The sequence below is a fragment of the Asparagus officinalis genome, chromosome 6, assembly GCF_001876935.1.
Source record: "Asparagus officinalis chromosome 6, Aspof.V1, whole genome shotgun sequence".
In the NCBI taxonomy this organism is placed as follows: Eukaryota; Viridiplantae; Streptophyta; class Magnoliopsida; order Asparagales; family Asparagaceae; genus Asparagus; species Asparagus officinalis.
Genome location: NC_033799.1, coordinates 49,919,389 through 49,938,674, shown reverse-complemented (window position 1 = coordinate 49,938,674; position 19,286 = coordinate 49,919,389). Strand labels below are relative to the sequence as shown.

General features: G+C 37.9%; 2 protein-coding genes across 5 annotated transcripts; both read left to right on the top strand.

Annotated features, from left to right (window-relative positions):
- On the top strand, positions 1,150-4,048 carry LOC109846163. The gene is made up of 5 exons (XM_020415385.1): positions 1,150-1,784; positions 1,833-3,101; positions 3,185-3,272; positions 3,365-3,695; positions 3,801-4,048. The coding sequence occupies exons 1-5, from the start codon at positions 1,186-1,188 to the stop codon at positions 4,046-4,048; spliced, it is 2,535 nt and encodes an 844-aa protein (XP_020270974.1). The 5' UTR covers positions 1,150-1,185.
- LOC109845410 lies at positions 4,802-6,345 on the top strand. 4 transcript variants are annotated; one of them, XR_002248337.1, is made up of 3 exons: positions 4,802-4,826; positions 5,875-6,213; positions 6,288-6,345. XR_002248337.1 is itself a non-coding variant. In XM_020414663.1 (3 exons), exons 1-2 carry the CDS (start codon positions 5,273-5,275, stop codon positions 6,211-6,213), a joined length of 444 nt encoding a protein of 147 aa, XP_020270252.1. In that variant the 5' UTR covers positions 5,263-5,272; the 3' UTR covers positions 6,288-6,345. The 4 variants fall into 4 exon arrangements, 1 of the variants encoding a protein (XP_020270252.1); XM_020414663.1 differs by lacking the exon at positions 4,802-4,826 and adding an exon at positions 5,263-5,377; XR_002248339.1 differs by lacking the exon at positions 4,802-4,826 and adding an exon at positions 5,591-5,611.

Sequence of the window (19,286 nt, the reverse complement as noted above, 5' to 3'; positions counted from 1 at the left end):
CACTTTGCCTTAAAGTACAATATCCATGTTGTAATTATATACCCTATACATGTTGCAATTATATACCCTATACATGTGTGGTATTTACTTTAAGTAAAATGAATTTCAAATGATTATTTCTTTAGCTATTCAGACGTACTTGTCAAGCTTGGACATACCACTTTCCATTAACAAGTCATTTTGTTAGTTATAATCATATTTCCTATGTCACATGTGCTTTGAAAGGAAAATGAGTTTTTTTTACTAATTTGTCCTATTTACTAATTTGTTATATGGTAGTATTTTTGCCTTTAAATTGACCCTATAATTACATAAATAAATACTTTCTGAATGACACCATATATAGGTTAACTTCTTTGCATTAGAATGACCATATATCTGAACATATGAGTCTCTACATAAAATTAAGCATTTATTTGTGTTTAGTTTTTGAAGTGGTTGAAATATTTTTCAGGAAATTTTAGTACATAGCTTGAAATGGCGCCGAATAAAGATTGGATGGACCTAGTAGATAATGATAGACTTGATCCAAAATATAAAGAAGGGGTTGATCAGTTTTTAGACTATGCATATGAGAAGCTGTTGGATAGTTTTAATAAAAAGGATGAAGACTTTGAAATTCGATGTCCATCTATTAAATGCAGCAATGTGAAGTCTGGTAATCGTGAGTCGGTAAGGACCCACTTGATTGTTCATGGAATTATTAAAAACTACAGATTTTGGTGTCATCACGGCGAAAGACAGGGTGAGTCCATTTCGGAGTTTGATGAAGAACAAGAAGAAATGATAGAAGAAAGCCAGAGTGACGATGAAATGCAAGAAATGATTGGAGATTTATTTCATAATTCAACTGGCGTTGTTGCACCTGATGCCACGTCGAGTCAGGATATTCTTGAGCAGGAACCAGATGGACATGCAAAACAATTCTACAGTCTTTTAGGTGACTCCGAGAAACCTTTGTATGAAGGCTCTAAATGTTCAAAGTTATCTGCTTTAGTGAAACTACTTCACATAAAGAGCCTAAATAGGTGGAGTAATAAATCATTCTCAATGTTGCTCCAGTTTTTGAATAAGGAGCTATTGCCAGGGGAATCAACACTGCCTAATTCGTATGACGAGGCTAAAAAATTAATCCGAGACCTTGGCCTATCATATGAAAAAATTGATTCGTGTCCATTCTCTTGCATGCTGTTTTGGAAAAATGAAGAAGATCTTGATACGTGTCAGAGATGTGGTGCTTCTAGATGGAAACTTGATAAACATGGAAAAGAGATCAAGCGAAAGGCAAATGGTAAAAAAATACCACAAAAGACATTGCGATATTTTCCTCTTAAGCCACGATTGCAAAGGCTTTACATGTCTTCGAAGACAGCTTCTGATATGAGATGGCACCATGAAAGACAAGTTGAGGACGGAGTGATGAGGCATCCAGCTGACTCTAAGGCTTGGAAAAATTTTAATGAGCTACATGAAAGCTTTGCCGAAGAGCCCCGAAATGTTAGGCTCGGTCTTGCAAGTGATGGTTTCCAGCCTTTCACAAATTCAAAAGTTTCTTATAGCATATGGCCCGTTTTACTTGTACCATATAACTTACCACCATGGATGTGCATGAAGCAATCTAATTTTATTTTATCTATGCTCATTCCTGGTCCAACTGGTCCTGGAGATGCTATTGACACATACTTACAACCATTGATAGAAGAACTAAAGGAGTTGTGGGCCTCAGGCGTTCGAACATATGATGTATCTCTGAGACAGAATTTCATTTTACGTGCAGCACTAATTTAGACTATTAATGATTTTCCTGCTTATGCAAATTTATCTGGATGGAGCACTAAGGGGAAATTAGCATGTCCTTGTTGTAATAAGCACACTCACTCTATCAGGTTAAAATATGGAGGCAAGCAGAGCTATATGGGGCATCGTCGCTATCTTGATGAAAATCACAGTTGGAGAAAGGATAAGAAATCATTTGATGGCACTAGGGAGAGAGGGTATGCAGCGCCGAAGCTGACCGGAGATGACATCCTTAAGCAGGTGGAAGATCTTATAGGGATCACCTTGACCAATCATCCAGAGAAGAAAATTAAAATATCACACGAAAGACGGGGAGATAATTGGAATAAAAAAAGTATTTTTTTTGATTTGCCATATTGGAGAACTCTCTTATTGCGACATAATTTAGATGTCATGCATATTGAGAAGAATATTTGTGATAGTCTGCTGGGAACAATCATGAACATTAAAGGAAAGACAAAGGATAATATCAAAGCCCGTCTCGATTTACAAGCAATGAGTTTAAAACCGGAGTTACATCCAATCCAGAGAGGAGATAAACTTGTGATGCCAGCAGCTTGTTATACTTTATCCCAAGAAGAGCAAAGCAAATTTTGTCGATTTCTAAAGGAGTTAAAAGTTCCAGATGGATTTTCATCCAATATTTCTCAATGTGTAAATCTTAAAGAGCGTAAGATTTTGGGGTTAAAGAGTCATGACTGTCACGTTCTTTTGCAGCGCTTGATTCCTGTATCGATTCGTGGCCTTCTTCATGCAAAAGTGTGTGAAGCAATTATTGAACTTTCCATATTCTTCACTATATTATGTGCCAAGACATTAAGGGTGGATGAACTTAAGCAAATTGATGAGCAGATTCCACTTACGTTATGTAAGCTTGAGAAGATTTTTCCACCTTCAATTTTTGATGTTATGCTGCATTTAGTAGTTCATTTAGCATCTGAAGCCATACTTGGAGGGCCTGTTCGATTTCGATGGATGTACCCAGTGGAGCGTCAGCTTTATACTTATAAGTCATATATCAGAAATAGGGCACGTCCAGAAGGGTCAATTGCTGAAGGATATATAGCAGATGAATGCATGACTTTTTGCTCAAGATATCTAAAAGGCTTCGAGACAAAGTTTAATCGCCTTGAAAGAAATTATGAAGATGACAATAGAGAATGTAATGAAGCACAACTATCTATTTTCAGACATAGTGGGCGGGCATTGGGTGCTGCCACCACCCGCTACCTTGATGAACGTGAGTGGTTGCAAGCTCATATTTATGTTCTAAAGAACTGTGATGAAGTGCAACCACACATTGAGTAAGTCACTAAAGTTTAAGATTCTACTAATAAATTTACTATAGTTAGTCAACGTTAATCATATTTATGATATTTTAATGTAGGGACTACAATGAATTCGTGAGAGAACCCACAAATCACTATGATGATAAAGATTGGGATAAGAACTTTATCGAGTGGTTCCAAGCTCTAGTACGTATATATCTTGCCTTATTTTTTAAATATCTTGATTGGTTCATTTTATTACATGTTCCATGACTTGATCATATTTTGGTTTTGTTTAGGTTTATCAGAGTTATCGAGAAGATGATGACTTACTTTCACTATCTCGTGGTCCAAGTAAGATTGTTAAATGTTTTACTGGATTTGTCATAAATGGACATCGATTTCATACAGAAAGTCGAGATAATTGTTTGTCAACTCAAAGTAGTGGGGTTGCAGTTGTTGGTGATGCTGGTGATGGTGGAGATATAGATTATTATGGTGCTTTGGTTGAAGTTGTTGAATTAGAGTATCCTGGTAGAAGAAAGGTTGTTCTATTTCGTTGTAAATGGTGGGATGTGCACGGCAAAGGAAAAGGGACCGCTTTGAAAGAAGACAAATATGGATTTATCAGTATTAACTGCCGACACTTGCTAAAGACGAATGACCACTATGAACACTTTATACTTGCTGGCTAAGCATCACAAGTTTTTTATGTTGAGGATATTGCCAATGAAGGTTGGCATGTAGTTCTTAAAGCACAACCCCGTGATTCCTATGATATGCCACCAGATACAGATGATTGTGAGATAACAGACGATGGAGTTGAAGCTTATTTGCAAGATGAATCATTTGATGCTCAGGCTATTGCATCAACATCATTGGAAGATGATTATATCAATTTGAGAAGGAGTGATATTGATCCAATTATTGTAAATTCGGTCTCAACTTCAAAAAAGAGGAAAAAGACTCAAGCAGAGAATTAGAACGCTTTAATTAAAGAATAGAACACAAATGATATTGTGTTATTGAGATAAAATTTAAGTTGTATCTTCACTATAACTATTCCTTTTTTAGACATATGATGTTCTTTTCTTCATATTTTGGATGTGGCTTTGACATTGCAGCAAGTGCTTCTACATTAGTGTATTATGTATTTATTGTTATGCTTGTCCTTCGTGATATCTTCTTCTTTTATTCATTTCTCTTTTGATATTTGTTTCATACATAGTGTGTAATACTTAAATTCCTTTTCATACTAGGAAAATGAAAACTCAAGAAGTCACTTCCAAAAGCAAAAAGGCACAATTTCTAGCACCCAGGTCATTAATTAGGAAGCGACTTCAAGCAATTGCAGAAAATTCATTAAGAAGGGAACAACTCCGTACTTAGGTCATTAATTAGGAAGCGACTTCAAGCAATTGCAGAAAATTCATTAAGAAGGGAACAACTCCGTACTTATCATGACATGAACTTGAATATTCAAAATCCAACACAAGATCAAAATATGGATGCAAATTTTAGCCCTGATTCAGAAAACTTTGAAGAGGAGAATTTTGCACAAAATCGCAGGAGAAGTGCAAATACCAACAATGAAGAGAATGATGATTCTGCAGGTTGATGAGACTTAAAATTTATTATTATTTCTTTTTATCTTTCAATTTATTTTTTATGATTGGATTAATAATTGCTCAATTTTTGCAGAATCAGATAATCATCGAGTGCAAAGTGATGATGCAATACTAAATGAATCTCGACAAGAAGGTATATTCTTTATTAATTACAAGAAGAAATATTTTTATCAATTTCTTTAACTATATCTTGTTTCTAACATATGATATGATGTATGCAGCTGATAATTCTCAAAGGAAGAAAAATCCACCTCGTGGTAGTAATAAGTGTCTAAAGTTGAATAATTTGTCACATGGGGAGAAAAAAATCATTACTTTTTATCAGAATAGAGCTATTGAACCAGAATTTTCACGATATCTTGGAATTATTATTCGAGATAGAAATATTTGCCCAGTAGCTGTTGAGAATTGGGCCAAAATACCACAGCAAAATAAAGATCATATGTGGGCATCCATTAAGGTACATTGAAAATTAATTTTTTACAATTGGTTTTTAATTCTTATAAATTAAATTTTGATTCAAATTGGATATAGGATAAATTTGATGCTGATGACATGAAGCAAAAGAGAGAGTCAGTAATGAGACACTTGCGCGATTTGTGGAATAAGTGGCGTGGTGACATGCACAGGAAATATGTGAAAGAAAATTCATTGCAAGTTGCACTTAGAAATAAACCTACAGAAGTGAGTGTTGATGACTGGGATTGGCTAGTTAAGGAACATTATTTTTCTTCAAAATTCCAGGTATTAATCTCCTAATTTTATTAATTTTATTCCATGTATATTGCTGGATTGTTAAAATTATCTTTTAATCTTGATGTATAGAAAGCAAGTCAACAAAATACACTTAACAGAGGCAAAAGAAAGATGCTCCACCACACGGGCAGCAAATCCTTTAGACAAATTGCGTGGGAATTGGTATACATTCAAAACTAATTTCCTATTTATTTATAACTATTTTGTTTTTTAGTTTGATGTTGTACTCATTTGTATTTAATATTTGAATAAGGGTGGCAAGTCAGGAAATCCACCTGATGTGGCAAAAATGTTTCATGAAACTCGAAAGAAAGCTAATGAAACACTAGAAAATGGGGATCAAGATAAATATGTAAGTAGAATATGTGTTTAAGTTTGATAATGATGCATTATATAGTACTAACATATGAATTTATTTTTTATAGGATGAAATTGTTCAAGTCAAACAAGCAAACCCTTCACTTTCTGACATTGAGATAGTTGAGAAAATCTGGGGGAAGCAATCTCATGGTCACATCACTGTATTTGGTGGCGGGACTACTTTGAAAGATTTGAGAGGACCGCTCCCTAGTCGATCTGATCTAGAAGCACGAGTTATAGAAGAAAAGAGAAAGAACCGGATGCTTCAACAACGCTTAGATGAGCAGGAGCAACAACAACAAAGGATGTCTGAGTTGGAGTCACAAGTGAAAGCTATGCAAGAACTTTTTTTTAGGCAATCACCTTCATTGACTCCTCAAACTCGAGAACGTGTGCAGGACTAGGTAATTATTTGCTTAATTGATAATATTTGCTTAATTAATATTTCTTAATTATGTGATTTTTTTAAATTTTTCAGGCTATCCATGCAAGATTAGGAGGGGGTAGCTCGAGTCTTCTTTTGACGATGATTAGAGATGAAAGAATGTGTCTTCCCCAAACTTTTATTTTAATTTGTTTTAGATAGTTTCATGTATTTTTCTTTGGATTTTTCTTTGGAACAATTAGAATATTAACTCTTATTATTAGTATTGAATATTTGAGGATGGTGGAATTTTATTTATTTATGTTATTAATGGAATTTTTATTTTCCCTCTTGTTCATTATTGGGTATTTTTAATATATTTTTGTTGTGAATCTTAGTGTCTGGTTGAGAATAATATGATAGTTGCCTATGAATGGAAAATTTATTATTAACGTATATTAGAAATTTGTAGTCTACAATGACGGTTTTATAAACCGTATTTTGTTCATCAACGAAGGGAAAACACTGTCGTTGATGGGTTACTAATTACCCATTATGATGACTTTTACGACGATATACAACCGTCATTAATTAGTCTTTAACGATGGGAAAATATCCCCGTAACTAATGGTAACGACGGGAAAATATCCCCGTAACTAATGGTAACGACGGGAAAATATCCCGTCACTGATGGCATCGACGGGAAAATATCCCCGTTACTGATGGTAACGACGGTGATAATTACCGTCGTAAATATTAATGACGGTAATATGTTCCGTCGTTATAGACTCTATAACGACGGGTAGTATATCCCTTCATGACCCTTTAGCGAAGAGGGCTTCAATGACGGGTGACGAAGGGATTTTTCCCCGTCGTTAGCATATAATAACGAAGGTTTTCAGTGCTTTAACGAAGGGAAATCCCTTCGTTAAAGATGTAATTTCTTGTAGTGTTATTTTGTAGTTTAGATTTTTATTTTCTTTGTAATTAGATTTATTTCTTTGTTCATAGTTTAGATTTTTCTTTTCTTTTTATTTTTGTAATTAGTTCTTTTTCTTGTTTTTATTTCTTAAAGATGTGAATTTAATTCTTGTAGGAAGTTTAGAATTATATGAAACTAGTCTAATTTCCTTTATATTGTATGAATTATTCTCTTGTACTTAAAATGTTCATGTTTAGGATAATCAACTAGAGAACTAATCGGTAGAAGAAGGATTTGATAATCTATGCTTATCTTAAATGGTTTGATAGGTTATGCTTATGAATTCTAGGATTATTATCATGTTGTTGTTCTTATCATGAATAGTAATTTTAACTTAGATGATAATTTGATAGGTTACACTTTCCTTAAATGGTTTGATAATCTATGCTTAATAAATCTAAGTTGAAATGTGATAAAAAGAGAATAGTTTATATTTTATAATTGAAATTGGTTAGTGGATTATATTCTAGATTTCTTACCTCTTTTGAATCCTTCATCTTAACTTTCTTAAATTTTCTTTTCATTTTTAGTTTTATTTCTTGATTTTATTAATTCATATTTCTTGCTTTGTGATTTCATTTATTCTTTAATTCTTCCTTCTCTCCTCTAAAATTCAATTTATTATCTTTTGCATATATTCATAACAATCACTCAACAAAATCACACTTATTCTATATTCCTAATTGTCATGCACAAAACATAAGAATCATTTCTAATAATCTCTTAAAATCACCTTCCTCGTGGGATCGATATTTTTTATACTATAACTTGATAAATTGTGCACTTGTAATTTTGGTACATAATTATGACGCATCACTGTTGCACTTGAAGCAGACAATATCCTCTATTTTACAAGAGCTCGCTAAGTGATTAGGATCACCACAGAGGAAGCATCATTTAATAGGATCAGGAAACGATTAGGGACTCTTTGGTAATTCTTCGATAACCTTCTACGATTAACCACTTGAATTCACCTGTCTTCTTCTTGGACATAATTAGGGCCAAACTGCCGAGGAGGAGGAGGACGAGAATCGTAATGCTTCGAGAAGAGAGAAGCAAAACTTTTCTTGAACGGAGATGGGGGAGGGAGGTGAAGAGACTACACACAAACTGGCGGTTTCGAGCCTAGGATACCGTGCTGAGATCTAACGGAGGATAAAAAGCACTTTGGTTACCTCGGCCTTGGTGATAGTCATGTGACAACTTTGATACATGAAGATTACCACCTAATATATGATTAGAATGGTAATCCACACGATCAACAAGGTTAAGTTGGTATTTTAGAAAATAATAGAGAATTTACCTTTCTAACCCTTCTTTATTTGCCAAACATAAAATACATAACCCCTCATCTTGACTATAGAATCCAAATAGAATTAAGTTATTTTTAATCCCTTGTGAAGAGTTAATTAAGTTACTTCTTCTATTTTATCCTTCTCTTATGACCCTTTATCAAATAACACTTTTAAGTATCAATTTAACTTTTTATTTTTTCATTATTCTTTCTTTATTTTTCCATGTGGGACTACAGCCGAACACGAGTTCACAACTATCTCATCATTCATTTTTTAATATGGCGCAATCATTCACAGCAAACCACGCCACATACTTGGTCTAAATAGAGGACATGGAGGAATAACATATATAGGATCTTTTACTATGTATTGACTAATCAAATATTCATCACTTCTATAGATGATCATGGACGCCACTTTGGTCTAAACAGACAACCATGGACCATATATAATATAACTATGGACAATATTTATAGGATCTCTATCTTATGTGGGCGAAGTAGATCTTTGATATATCTGACTTGGTTTCATCCAACTTCCACTGTAGGATTTTCCATAATTTATGGGCTAAGCAGGCATTGCAATTACCTAATTAGCCAAAGGTTAAATGGACCCCAAACAATCTCTGTAAGCTAAATTAACCCAAGAATTCAAAGTTAAGCTAAATTAACCCAAGAATTCATAGTTATTACATCCAGTTAACTTTTTATATGAATAAGGACAAACCGACAAACTCCTCCTTAAAAGTACGTATTGTTGAACTACAAACTTGTTTCTTAAAGTATCAATTTACTTTTTTTTCATTATATTATGTTTGGATGCCTAGTGCAGTCGTTTTGGGAAGCCACCATCAAAATTTTAATGGATGATGATTTGACGTATCAAATATTTAGGGGTTTTTTTATTAAAATTTACAAACAACTCAAAAAGTTCAAAAATTACAAATCACACCCTAAAGGTTGATACTTACAAAAATTATTCCAAAAATTATGAAAAAACCTAGAGAATTTGATATTTACAAGTAGTGAAAAATATAAAATTTTAAAAAACACCATAAAAACTCAAAATTATAGAAAAAATCAAAAAATCAAAAAATTACAAACAACCCTCGAGAATATGAACACTACCAGAGACCTTACAAATCCTAATTTTACAAAAATATCTTGAAACTTTAAAAAAATACTTTGAAATATTTTGTAATTTTTGGATTTTAGTGTGTTTTTGTAATTTCTGAAGGTTTCAAGGTTTTTCTTAACAATATTGGAAAATTTCAAAGCCCATTTGTAATTTACAAATATTCAAAGGGCTGTTTGTAAATTTTTTATTTCAAGGTGCTTTTTTGTAATTTCAAATTTTTTAGGTGTTTCTTGTAAATTTTTTAATTTTCAGTATTCATTTCATAGTTTCATATTTTCTTGGGTTATTTATAATTTTTGAAATTTTCAAGGTGCTTTAGTAATTTTGAATTCATTTCAAGGTGTTTATTTAAATCTCAGACTTTTCAGATGGTTGTTTGAAAATATTGAAATTTCCGTTAAGTAGTTGATAGTGGCTTCACAAAAGGACTGTATTGAGCAAGCAAGCATAGGATTAAAGGCAAACTAGGCAAATTGATACTTTAAGGGTAAGTTAGCAGTTCAACAATACTTTGAAGAAGAGTTGGTCATTTTAACACATGAATTCTCAACATATTGGTGGACTTCAAACTATTGTTAAAAGGACTTCAAAGTTAGGTAGTTAACAGAAATATCAAAAGATACTGCACATATTCTTTATTTGACAAAACTTGAACTGAGGACTATTGGTCATAAACTACATATTAAATTGGCTTTGTGATAATCTACGCTGAAGTGTGTCACATCTAGTTCAAATTCAAATTAATGCAATGATTCTTTCGTGGAAATATGACAAAAGACAATTGCAAGTAGATTGACAATAGATGCAAGGAATCTTAATTGTGCTAGAGTAAGTCTCAATAGGGAACTTTATGTCATATATAAAATTAACCTTTTTCTAATACTTGTCCTCCTTTCTAAGCTATCATCTTCTTCACATAAAACAGTGCACGTAATACGTACCTGAGCAAAATAAACCCGAGTTAAGCCTCAATAGTAACATCAACTCTTTTCCGTGAAGCTTTTTCTACTAAAGAGAATATAATGTACGTTAGAGTTAAAAAGAACACAATTAATGAAATAGATATGGACCTTGTACCTTTTATTTGATCAAAATTTTAAACAGTTTAACCAACAATTTAATTGAAATCACCAAAAATTGGAATACGTTCATGACATTAAAAACTCAAAATGGGACAACACTATTAGAGGTCCAAGCTTTCTTCTCTCCGTCTCTTTCTGCATGCATAATTTCAATACTCAAGTACTGCTATTCGTGAGAGTCACTTTATTGCTGCACGTCATCATAATCTCTAGGTGGTTTGTATATAATTAGTAATAAAGCATAGTCTATAAAGAAACAAAATAGTTGGTAACGAATTCAAACTCCCAAGCCAACCCCCAAGAGGAGACACCAACCAAGGATGATGAACGACTTTGAAATCTGTAGAACCAAAAACAAAAGTCTACAGATCGTGCGTGTGTCTTGTTAATAATATCGTTAGTTTATTAGTCATAGGATTCGAGATTTGTTTAGCGTAAAACAATAAAGATTAACCATCTCGCTATTATGTAAAGGATAATTATAATTTCTGTTGATGTATGGAATCACACAGTCAAATAGAAGGAGTTGATTGAATTGACGGAGGTCCTCTAACTCTTCGAATATGCGATTCTTGAGCAAGATGTTCTTCCCTGCACAAGTAACAAATCTTAAGAGGGCGGGGTCTGGTTTCACAGTTGTTCCTCCGACGATCAAGTCAGTGGGTTGCTTGTGTAGAGAAGTAAAAGTGAATTGCATTGGTTATTAAGTTCAGAGTAATGAGAAAAAAAGCTCACCCTTTAACTGAAAATAGTATCTCCTTTTATAGTTGTGGAAGGAGGGTAGAAGGGTAATTTCAGCTGAGCATGTGTTGGCGGCCACGTTAGTCTCAACTTTACGGGTGTCGATCGATGAGTGGAAGAAAGGTTACTTCGGTATTTAATGTGAAGTGATTGAAGGGGGGCGGGGGGTTCGGTGCCGATGTGATTCGATATGTCATAAATACTATTGGGGGCAGAGGGGGTTCAAGGCTCAAGGTGTTCCATCTCCTTTCTACTCATCAGATGGTCGAGAAATACCGCCTTTTGAATCACCCTCGCAAGGTGTCGGCTGATTGGTCGACCGAGTGGGGTGGTTAAGCAGTCGACTCAGCTAGAGGACGACACGTAACACCTTTCGGGTCGTCGGCATGTGACGCCTTTTGAGTTGTCCTCGCAAGATGTCGGCATGTCGAGTCGGCCGAACTAGGCCTCTGATTAAATTGAGATGCTGGCTTGATTACGTATAATGTGGGCCACTTGGCTGCAATTGATTGTAGATTATTTTCCATCACTAAAATGACTATAACAATTCCCTATGACAGATAAATGGGAATCAATGCAAATCATGCAATTTAAACATTAATTTTAAATTAGTGAAAACTTTTTATTCTGCAACTAACAACTATGGTTACAATTGTAGCTGCGAAATGATGACTTCCAATTATAGCCGACGATTTATGCGGATATTGTTAGGGAAGAAATTAGACCAAATCTAGAGTTGATGGGCCTTACACAAAAACTAGGAATTAAGTTTAACCCAAAAGTTATAGCTATTAGGTATTGACCCACACTCCTATTTAAACTCGTCGCTCTTTCTTATCTTATCCGATGTGAGACTATACTCACATATTAATCATGTCAACAACTCCCCCTTAAATTGTAAATATAATTTAATTCAACTATAATTTAATCTTCCACGGGATTTACTAACATTTTTGCACTACTTTACTTGTTGATGTCAGTTATCGAACATGGGTTTATTTATAAATTATGGGGGTATTAGGATCCTCAAGCTTCCTCAGATAGCTAGTTCATGTGCTAGATGTTCTATCATGTACATAAAGAACTCGTGAGAGGCCGGAGTTAGGATCTCTGGTGATTCCTTTAACAATCAAGTCAGTATTTGAGCTTAAGTGGAGAAGTAAGAGATAAGTAAAGAAAGTTGTTTAGAATTTCTTAGAAAAACCCCTCACCTTCCCCTAGACAGTTACCTTTTATAGTAGGTCAGAAAAGCAGGCAGGTAACTTTGGCCGAGTAGAGCTAGCGTCCTAGTCATCATCTACTTTACAGGTGTCGGTAGCTGAAGTGGGTGAGTCACCCATGCATTTAATGTGCGCATGATATACATAGTGCTAACAATGTCTGATAAGTCAAAATGACTATTGGGGTTAGAGCAATGATGATTCTGACCATGCATTTAAGCTGATAGCAATCGACTATCAGTGGGGGGCTCGAAGACACACCACCGCCCGACTCGTCTCTTTGGAGGTTAGCAATCAAAGCCTTTTTGGTCGGCCTCGTAAGTTGTCGGTCTGAAAGAGACGAATGATAATAGGGAGTGGAGTCGATTAGAGTGGTAGGCCGAGTGAGTATGCTTTCTGTCTCGATCCTGTGGGTAGATCTACAAGTACCACCTTTTTAGTCGGCTTCACAAGTTGTCAGTCTGTTGGGTCGACCGTTGAAGATACTCGAGTCGTTCCTCTTTGAATGCGGCTGATTAGTAAGGGGTTGGAACATGTGATGACCATTATTTTGCATGCTATAATAGTGGCCCCTTTTATTCGAACTCGGCTGTGCGATTCCGAGTGAAATTTGATCGATTGGCAATATCCGAGGCACATCTAAGAAGAAAGCGATGGGTCGCTATTGATGTGATCTACTAACATCACGGGAGCATCATGCACCGTCATTGCTTCGTTTCTCAAGCAAGGTGGTGTGACAATTGAAGGGCAGCGCTTCGGTTTCTATGTGGTCTATTCGACTTCCGAGGTCAATCTCAGCTAACTATCTTCGACCGAGTTGGCTGTTTTGATCTTTATACGTGTCCATTTTTGAGCCTATATATATCTTATTTCTGTAGAGAGTCTCTATTTACAAACTCTCTTAACTCTGAATTCTAAACCCTAGCTTTTTGTTTCGGGCTAATTCCTATCAACATTCAGATGATCTTTGATGGCTTCCGCTGCTTCCGCTGCTTCCACTGCTAGTAATTCCTATCAACATTCAGATGATCTTTGATGGCTTCCGCTGCTTCCGCTGCTTCCACTGCTAGCCACAATGTGATAAGGATTAACTTCCTCAAGCCATTGGGTTTGAAGCTCTACGGTACAAAGTTTGTGGCTTACTATGACCGATACGATCTTTCTCAAGCTTTCACTTTGTTGGTGTTGGAGATGAGCCAGACTTTGTATGATCACAACAGCGTGATGGTTCCGATCTATTTGAGGCACTTGGAGTATGGACTCTAACTGCCACTCTACCCCTTCCTCTACCACATCTTCAAGGCTCTAGGGGTCTCTTCATTGCAAATTCATGCGGGTCTTCGGGGCCCCAGACTCGAACAAGGACTGTAAGGAAAACTTCATGTGGGTCTTCAGGGCTAACCCCATCTTGTCTTGCTCAGCCTGGCCCGAGATCCGAAAAGATGTGATGAAGCCGGGTCTGCTCACGGCTGATGAGAGATAGGGGCTCAAGAGGATTCTAGCCTATGCAGGGTCTCGAAGGATCGATAATTTGTTTAAGCTTGTGGTTCTACGAGCAGCTAGTGACTGAGAAGGACAACATCCAAGCAATGGTCCTGGCCCTTTGAAGGAGTTGGACAAGAAGTAGCCGAGCTCATCAATTAGGCCCCAGAAGAGCCTAAGGTCCTAATTAGCCCCTGCAGAGGCTAAGGAATTTGGAAGCAAATGCTGCCAAGATTGTGTCTTAGTTCGCAAGGCTAAGTGCTACTGCTCAAGCTGAGAGGTCTAAGAAGAAGAGGAGAAGGTTGTGGAAGTTGAGTAGCCGAGGTCCTTCAGGGATTACCAAGCTTACTCAGGCTGGTATGAGAGAGGTAGCAGAGGTAGTTACTTCTATCCTAATCCAAGAAGTCAGTGAACGTCCTCATTCTACTCCAGGTGTCCCTCGCATCGAGCCTTCTGAGGTCGTCTTGATCATTGCCTTAAGGGGAAAGAGTAGGAGGCTACTGAACACCTATTAGGCGGCAGTCCAGGTTGAGGAGAATCCAGCCTCCTCCAACTGAGTCGGCCCATAGACAGGGCAAGGAGCCTATTGAGGCATCGGCAATAGCTGAGGAGGAGATAGTCTGGCCTCCTATTCCTATAGTGGAGTCGACAATAGCTGAGGCATCTCTAGCTCCAAAAGGTGGCCTTCGGTGGCCCTTCTGCCATCAATCAATGAGCTCAACCCTAATGCATGGGGAGAGTTAAAGATGATGACGATGGGGTCATCCAGGAAAGGCCTCCAGCATGACAGAGAGCCATCTGATAAGTACAGATTTACTCCTAGGCAGCATCTTAATGAGAGGAGTTTAGTCTTAGTGACCCCAATCACCCAATCTTAGGCTCTGGAGCAATTCTACCTCCCTCGAGATGATAAAATCCTCTCAGGATTTCCCAGTGTCGGCCTCCACCAGACCCTCAAGAGCTATTTACTATGAGGGGCTCTAGTTAAGCAGTACATGTTCTCTTAGCTTAAGCACGCAAGGCCTCCACACTCTATTTTAAGAGGTGTTGGAGGCTGAGAGTGTGGCTCCTTGGAAACTGAGCAACGGAAAATGGCGTCAAGAGTTGGGGACGTAGGAGAAGATTCTTGAGGGGCTCAAAAAGGTGCATAGAAGCAAAAAATTGGCTACAATCGATAAGCTCAAGGAAGACGTCAGCCATCTCCAACACGAGATCTATGAGCGGGACGACCGAGCGAAATACTTGGAAGATAAGCTCATTATCGAAAGGTGAGAGACAACGGGAGTCATCACTTACTGAAATGCTAAGAGCCTTTGGCGCCAGCCAAAGGTGGAGGTGGATGCCCATGAGAAGCTGAAGAAGGAGGCGGCCCAAGTGGCACTAGAGGTCGAGACACAATGGGAGTTATCTCTTGCTAAAATGCATGCTCTACAGCATTGCCTCAACTATCTCGAATCCGAGGCCTATTAGTTGGAAGTTGTGAAAAAATACTACGACGTCCTTCTAGGTAAGGTAGAGGTGGCTCTGGCTTGCAAAGCTAGCTTAGATTGTCTCCTGGCATAGATCCCTCATGAGGCTAGACCCTACATGGACCATCCTATTGTCCCTCTTGAGTCACCAATAGCCTTGATGTCCTCAAGGAGATAGACATGAAGGGAGGTGGGATAGTATTGTATATAGATGACGGGAATGAGGGAGATGAGGAGTTTAGAGAAGGATTCGCTCGAGATAGGTGGGTTAGCTAAGATGGGGATGACCATGAAGTGGTCGGATCTGTCACGCAGTCAACTCCTCCGCTGGCTCCTACTGCCACTGCCTCTCCCTAGTCGACTCCAGCTCCTGATCTAGTTCCACAATCCCAAGCCCAACTCCCAATCTGAGACAAGCCCCCTAAGAGTTCTATGTATCTTTTGTTTTTTTTTTTTTTGCATTCCTCTGATGTATGTACTATTGTATATATTTTGATACATGAATAAAAATTATTTTCTCCTACTCGATTTGTACTCCTTTCTTATGTGTTATATTCATCTGCAATTTACCTCTTATTAAGATTTGTGATTGACATGAATTAGCTTCATGCCTTGGGTTTTCTCAAGATGACACCAAGGTTTTATAAGTTGGATTCGACCGAGTTGATGGCATGCCTTGGTTTAATTCTAAATGGGCATCAAGATCTTTAGGTACGTGCCTTGGCTTTATCCCAAATGGGTACTAAGGTTTTAGAGTTTGAATCGGCCACTTCAGGGATGGCTCAACTTCGTGCCTTTGTTTTACTTCTAATGATATCAAGATCTTTAAGTACGTGCCTTGGCTTTATCCCAAAAGGGTACGAAGGTCTTACAGTTGAAGCCGACCACTTTAGAGATGACTCGGCTTCATGCCTTGGTTTTACTCATAATGATACCAAGGTTCTTTAGGTATGTGCCTTGGCTTTATCCCGAAAAGGTACCAAGGTCTTAGGGTTGGAGTCGTCCACCTTAGAGAGGACTCGGCTTTGTACCTTGGTTTTACTCGTAATGACACCAAGGTCTTTTGGTAGGTGCATTGGCTTTATCCCGAAAGGGTACCAAGGCCTTAGAGTTAAAGTCGGCCGCTTTACAGACGAGTCAGCTTCGTGTGTCGATGAAGATTTCAGTACTACAAAAGCACAGTGTAATAAAATTATCAAAAAGCCTAAAGATTTTATATCACATGCGAGTCTTATAATTAAAATTATGGAAAGTATTTTTTAAGATGCTCTATGTTCTAAGGGTGTTGCAAGATTCTCCCATCAGAGCTTCTTAGTTGATAAGTGTCGGACGCACTTTCTTGATGAATGTGTAAGGTCATTCTCAATTGGTGGCCAACTTGTCGTGCTTAGTGTCTTTGTCGAAAATGGCTCTTCGAAGAATGAGATCGCCAACATTGAATATCCAGGGCTAAACCTTGCTGTTGTAGTGTCGAGTAATGTGTTGTTGAATGATGACTTGAGATCAAAGAGATTCTTCTCGAACTTCATCAATAGGTCGAGTCTAATTCGAAGCCCTGTGGAATTCAAGTTTTCATTAAAATGTTGTAGTCTGATTGTTAGCAAGTTGACTTCTACTGGGTGATCGCCTCGGCTCTATAAGCTAGTTGAAGGGGGTTTCTTCAGTAGAGCTCTTACGAGTGGTCCAGTAGGACCACATGATTTTGGGTAGCTCTTCAATCCAATTCCCAACCGCCTTGTCTACCTTCTTCTTCAAAGCTCGGAGAATGCATTTGTTGACAGATTTTGCAAGTCCATTGCATTTAGGATGTGCTACTGAGGCGAACTTGAGTTGTATTTTCCATTCCTCACAAAAACTTCAAAAACCTCCGATGTCGAACTAAGTGTCATTGTCAGTGATGAAAGAGGCGGGAAAGCCGAATTTGCAGACAATAGATCTCCACACAAAATTTATGACATTGCTCTCACTAATTTTGGCAAATGGTTCGTTTTCGATCCATTTGGTAAAGTAATCAATGGCAACAATCAATAATTTTCACTGCCTAGAGGCTATTGGGAGAGGCCCTAACAAGTCTAATGGCCATTGAGCGAATAAAATCAGGCTCATAATGGGGTTGAGTTCAATGGCTTACGCTCATGTCACGTTTGAGAAGAGTTAGCACTTCTTGCATTGGGAGACAAGTCTTTTGGACTCAGCCAAGATGGTGGGCCAATATTATCCTTAAGTGATCACTTTCTAAGCAAGAGTTTTGGCTCTTGGATGATTCCTTCAAGTCACTTCATGGATCTCTCTCAAAACATAACTGGCCTCTGCCGGCCAAAGACATCAGAGATAAGGCCCCACACTACTACCGGAGTATGACATTTGATAAAGCTGGTTGTCGAGCATGAGATATCTTTGATCATTCCTCTATAAACTTCTTGTTTCAGTAGCATTCTCTAGTAGGGTCCCCCTTATAAGTTATTAGATGAGTGGATCCATCCAATAAGGTTCTGCAGAAGCCTCGAGCTGTATGGCTTCATCTGAAGTCTCCACAATGCATAGGCATTGGATGGAGTCTGTGTGCATAGGTCCTAAATTATTTTCTAAGCTAGACGATCTGAGCTTGGATAAGGCGTCTGCCCAAGCATTGAGGGTGCAGGGGACTTCGGCGATCCTAAAGTCTTTAAAACCGTTCAAAAGTTTTTTGACTGCCTTCAGGTACAAAATCATCCTCAAGTCTTTGGACGCATAGTCTCCTCTCACTTGGTGGACCACAAATTGGGAGTCAGCCAGGATGTAGATAAGCTCAGCCTTGACTGCTAAGGTGCCTCAAAGACCGACTAAGAGAGATTCATACTCGGCCTCATTATTCGAGGTGGAGAAACTAAAAGCGATGGAGTGTTCTTGCGTTGACCCGTTAGGACTACGCATGACCACTCCTGCTCCACTATCTCCTACTCTGGAAGATATGTTCACCTTTAATAACCACCATGAGACAAACTCAAGTTAGTCATGCTCAAGGACGCAATGCTTTCGATTGTTCGCGGGAAAAGTCGGTGTTTTCTTCATTGTCGATGTCATTGCACTCAGTTAACAACTTTATGTGTTACAAAGAGATCCGGTCATTTTATAAGATCCGGCTTACAATGAAAATCAAAATAAAACAAAGAAATCAAAATTACAACTTCTCTCTTTTACCGAACAAATCACAAGATCCTGTTATTCGGTCTCTTGCTTCTGTGGGTTGTTTGCCTGCGCCGGGGTTGCTTACCGTGGACCACCGCGTGATCTGGATCCAAGCAGATCTACGACGTATTACGGGTATTATCCCACCAAGGAGATAATAGCCGGGAGGGATCGTTTCACCAAGGAAACGACCGCTCGAATCTCGGGATCTAAGAACCAAGCTTAGATCCGGAGTGTAACGACGTAGATCTGAGGATTAGACTCTCTCGAACTCCTGCCTTTTTCGGTGCGGGTGCTCGCTAAGAATCAAATCCGGGTCTCCAAGTCTTCAAGCCTTCAGATCTCCGAGTTGAGGTGACAATCCGGCAGAGTTTCGGCTCTCTCAAAAGTTTCAGAAGAAGTCCCTCAAATGAACAACCACCCCCCCTATTTATAGCCTCTCTGAACTGTGCCTTTGTGCACAAGAGAGAGAGGGGGGGGAGTCGGGCCACCTGAGGGTGGCTCGGCTCATGCCGAGCCACCCTGAGGTGGCTCGGC